This window comes from Camellia sinensis, chromosome 1, assembly GCF_055761805.1.
Source record: "Camellia sinensis isolate YWXY chromosome 1, ASM5576180v1, whole genome shotgun sequence".
Taxonomy (NCBI): Eukaryota; Viridiplantae; Streptophyta; class Magnoliopsida; order Ericales; family Theaceae; genus Camellia; species Camellia sinensis.
In genome coordinates, this window is record NC_138961.1 from 209,885,956 (window position 1) to 209,890,564 (window position 4,609).

At 39.7% G+C, this 4,609-nt stretch overlaps 1 protein-coding gene across 1 annotated transcript; it reads left to right on the forward strand.

Annotated features, from left to right (window-relative positions):
- Window positions 1-1,929: 1,929 nt before the first annotated feature.
- On the forward strand, window positions 1,930-3,828 carry NFS1 (nitrogen fixation S (NIFS)-like 1). Its single transcript, XM_028234567.2, has one exon. It carries the CDS (start codon window positions 2,178-2,180, stop codon window positions 3,525-3,527), a length of 1,350 nt encoding a protein of 449 aa, XP_028090368.1. The 5' UTR covers window positions 1,930-2,177; the 3' UTR covers window positions 3,528-3,828.
- The last annotated feature ends 781 nt before the right edge of the window (window positions 3,829-4,609 follow it).

Here is a 4,609-nt window from a genome sequence, read left to right on the forward strand (position 1 = left end):
CATCTGAAAATCTTGAACATGCTCTACCACTGATTTTCCATCAATCATCTAATAGCGGAAAAAATGGCTTGCAATATATTTTTTAGTACCTGTCACTTCAGTGTCATATTTATTCTGTAAGGCTTTCCAAATTTTCTTGGCAGTGGTGTAAGTAGTATCATAATAATCATAAAATTGATCTGAAAGATAATTCAAAAGATAATACCGACATTTATACTCATCTGTGTTATATTTCTCGATTTTTTCAAGATGAACGGCATACTTCTCGTCGGTCATCTCTTCAGTGGGGACTTTGTTCGGATTTTTCTCGATCAAGATATAGGCCACTTTGAGGAGACTGAGGTAAAAAAGCACATTGCCTTTCCATCTCTTGAAATGGGCTCCCTTGAATCGGAAAGGCTTGTTGAGATCGCCGGTATTCTCGTTGGGCTTCTCTAGTACTAGCTCCATGAATTTTTTGCTATTTGAATCTCCTTAAAATTGTCGGTGATAATTACAAATAAAACACCATAAAATACAAATAATAAAAATTACAATAACGATTGTAAGGGCTGAGGGGCGGGAAATTCGCTCTCTTTAAGGAGATTCAAGCCCTGTGCGGTTAGGCAAAGCCTCACACCGTTGCAGCAGAAAAAACTATGATATGTTCCCCCCAGGATACAACAGTCCAACTAAGTTGTATGGTTCACCAATACTGCATAATTGGTTGAACCCAAAACTTCATCACATATACCTTTTATTTCTTTGCCCGATAATCTCACACAAACATAATAAAACAACATAAATTTCTTCTTATCTTCCAAGATAAGAGGTTAGCTCAATTTATAGGAGATGAAAGCTTGGTGGACAAGTTCCTTAGAGGATTCTTGAAAGTTGCTTGGAGGATAAGTATAAGAGAGGAAGCTTTGTGAGAAAGTTTCTTGGAGGAGACTTGGAGGCAAAGAAAAAGACTTGACTTGGTGGGCAAGACTTAGAAGACTTTGAGAGAAAGAAAATCAAATCAAATCTATAAAACATTATAATATTAAAATATCTGATAACATTTAAAAATAAACTAGTGTGTATATTGTAACATAGATATAACAGTAACATTTGAGTCAATAGTTATAACTTAATGTGTTATTGGAGTATCTCCAATCTAATATCAGATGTTTAATGAAATTTTAATTTGATGAATTTTGACACTCTAACCCTTTCACCTAATTCATATCAAATAGAGAGAAAGTCAAAACTTTCATTAAATGAAGGTAGTCTTTCATTTTTTATCAAATTTAAATTATTACCGTTAGACTGGATGTCTATCCAAGAGTAACTTTGATAATTTTTTTATTTATGTTTAAACAATCTTTAGAACATCAGCTAAACAACTAGAAATGTGAAAAAATTTAATAAAAATTCTAATTTTAATATTAGAGTGAATGATATCAAATTAAAAATTTTACTTAAATTTAATAAAAATTTGATTAAATATTAGAGTGGTGTTAGTTACGCTACATTTGCCGCCATGCCATTTGTAAGACCATCTAATCTAATATAGTTTGTTATTTTTTATGTGGCAAGGTGATTAGTGAAATTTATCCTTTGGCGTGCAAAAAGTGTAAGCACAGAGATTGGAGCATAGAAATTGTGCATTCAGTCGTTCAGCCGGACAATTACTTGGACGATTAGTTTGATCGCGGTTATTATGATATCGATTTCTGTTATGATGTTTTCTGATCATCTGTATAAATATTTGATGAATAATTTATGTATTTAATTTTAAAAAATAAGTGAGAATACTTATTATTGTCACCACTAATAATGTAGTTGTGAATCTCATTTACTGTCACAGTAATTTTGTGTCTTTTTTTTAAAAGTAAATATTGCATCATTAATAATTGTTTTAGATCACTATAATCGTCCCTATTATTGCTGTTTAATTTTTGTGTTGCATACTCTGTGTGCGTAACGTTACGATGTTCACGTGAGAGAGCTGCGGTGCTCATCTTGCTACGTGTCAAATCGACACATCTCCTCCGTCGGTGACTCGTCATTGCAATTGGGATACTATCCTTTCATCTTACGCGATTCCTCTCTCTCTCTCTCTCTCTCTCTCTCTCTCCCTCCCTCCGCAATTATCCTACAAAAAAACACACTGCCGCAAAAATAAACTGATACCAATCCAGACGAAACCCACTATGGCCTCCAAGCTTCTGGCCACCACTCTCCGCCGCACCTCCCACCTCCGTTCCTTCTCCACCGCGGCCGCCGCCGTGGCACCTCCTCCATCACCCTACGACGACCCCAGCGGCATCTCCATGAAAGGAGTTCGGATCTCCGGCCGCCCCCTCTACCTGGACATGCAGGCCACCTCTCCTGTAGACCCTAGGGTTCTGGACACCATGCTCCCCTACTACCTCTCCCGATTCGGCAACCCCCACTCCCGCACCCACCTCTACGGCTGGGAATCCGACGAGGCCGTGGAGCGCGCCCGCTCCCAAGTCGCCTCCCTCATCAACGCCTCCCCCAAAGAGGTCGTCTTCACCTCCGGCGCCACCGAGTCCAACAACATCTCCGTCAAGGGCGTCATGCACTTCTACAAAGACAAGAAGCGCCACGTCATCACCACCCAAACCGAGCACAAGTGCGTCCTCGACTCTTGCCGACACCTCCAACAAGAGGGCTTCGACGTCACCTACCTTCCAGTCGGTTCCGATGGAATCGTCGACCTCGATCAGCTCCGATCCGCGATTCGTCCCGATACTGGACTCGTTTCGATCATGATGGTGAACAATGAGATTGGAGTCATTCAACCGATGGATGAGATTGGGAAAATTTGCAGGGAATTGAATGTTCCGCTACACACCGATGCTGCGCAGGCTTTGGGGAAGATTCCGATTGATGTGGAGAAGATGAATGTGAGTTTGATGTCTTTGAGTGGGCACAAAATCTATGGCCCCAAGGGTGTTGGGGCTTTGTATATGCGGCGGAGGCCGAGGATTAGGGTTGAGCCCCAAATGAATGGGGGAGGGCAAGAGAGAGGGATTCGGAGCGGGACGGTTCCGACTCCGTTAGTTGTTGGGATGGGCGCGGCGTGTGAATTGGCAATGAAAGAGATGGAGTATGATGAGAAGAGGATTAATAAGTTGCAAGAGAGATTGCTTAATGGGATTACGGCTAAGCTTGATGGTGTGGTGGTAAATGGAAGTACTGAGAGAAGGTATGCTGGGAATTTGAACATTTCGTTTGCTTATGTCGAAGGTGAGAGCTTGTTGATGGGATTGAAAGAGGTGGCAGTTTCGAGTGGGAGTGCGTGCACGAGTGCCAGCTTGGAGCCCTCGTATGTCTTGAGGGCATTGGGGGTGGATGAGGATATGGCGCACACGTCGATTAGGTTCGGGATTGGGAGGTTCACCACTGAAGCAGAGATTGATCGGGCGGTTGAGCTCACTGTGCAGCAGGTGGTCAAGTTGAGAGAAATGAGCCCGCTTTATGAGATGGTGAAGGAGGGAATTGATATTAAGAACATCCAATGGACACAGCACTGATGGATTGGATGTTTGTAAGGTTAAAGGTGGTGACAATAATTGAAGATAAGCACCTGTAGAAGAGCTGCATAACCATGTGGAATGCTTGGCAGTGTATAGTCCAGGTTCGCTTAAAGTTACCCTTCTAAATGCTTTTCAGTATTTGTGATGGTTGTTCTACCATCGGATTTCGCAACTAGATGGACGATGTTAATATTTTCACTGTTCGGTAGTGTAATATATGTGCATTCTCCTGCTACATTTATGGGAATGTCAAATGACACTTTGAATAGTTGGATTATGCTTCTCCTTTGGTCATCAACATTCATTTTGCATTATTGAATTTTTACCTTTCATTTTGTGACTAATTACTGTGTGCTGATAATTTAGATCCTGTCAATTTGTGTAACATTGGGGTCAGTGAATGATGTATGTATTATATAATGTAGATTCTATTAAATCTAATCTAATAATAAAAAAAAGAAAAAGAAAGTCGTAAAATCCATAACTTATCCTAGACTAGCCAAGTTACAGCTTTGCGCTAAAGCTTTCTTTGCTCTTGCTAAATAACACGTCTTTATAGAACCACATGTTTGTAGTAGATGATGTTGAGAATTAATTATTCTTAGAACACTGATAGTCGATGACTCTAGCAAGCAAGCATGGTTATAAAAATAGTATAGTCAAATATATCTCTATGCATTGCTAGCAACTTAGAAAGAAAGAAAGCGTTGGACTGGTAAATATGAATTTGAGGAATATGGAGTTGGTTATGGGGATAGTTGATGGAACAAGATCTTTTCAAGAACTATATTGTTAAAAGAAACTACATCTTTCTTGATAATGATTGGAACAAAGGAGGCGCTAGTGAGGAGTGTTATCAATTCCTTGTAGTTCATTTGTCACGTGGTATGTTCCTAAATCAGCTTTGGCCGGAAATGGGATGAATCTTTTATAGGTAGGACCTTTTATTGCTTTATTTTTTTCTCGTCATTTTAGTCTATGTAGAGCTTAAGATTCCTCAATTAACTTATTCTCAATTGACAGGTTTCACTTTCCTCGAAATCTCATGTAGGGGATTTTTTAATATATATATATATATA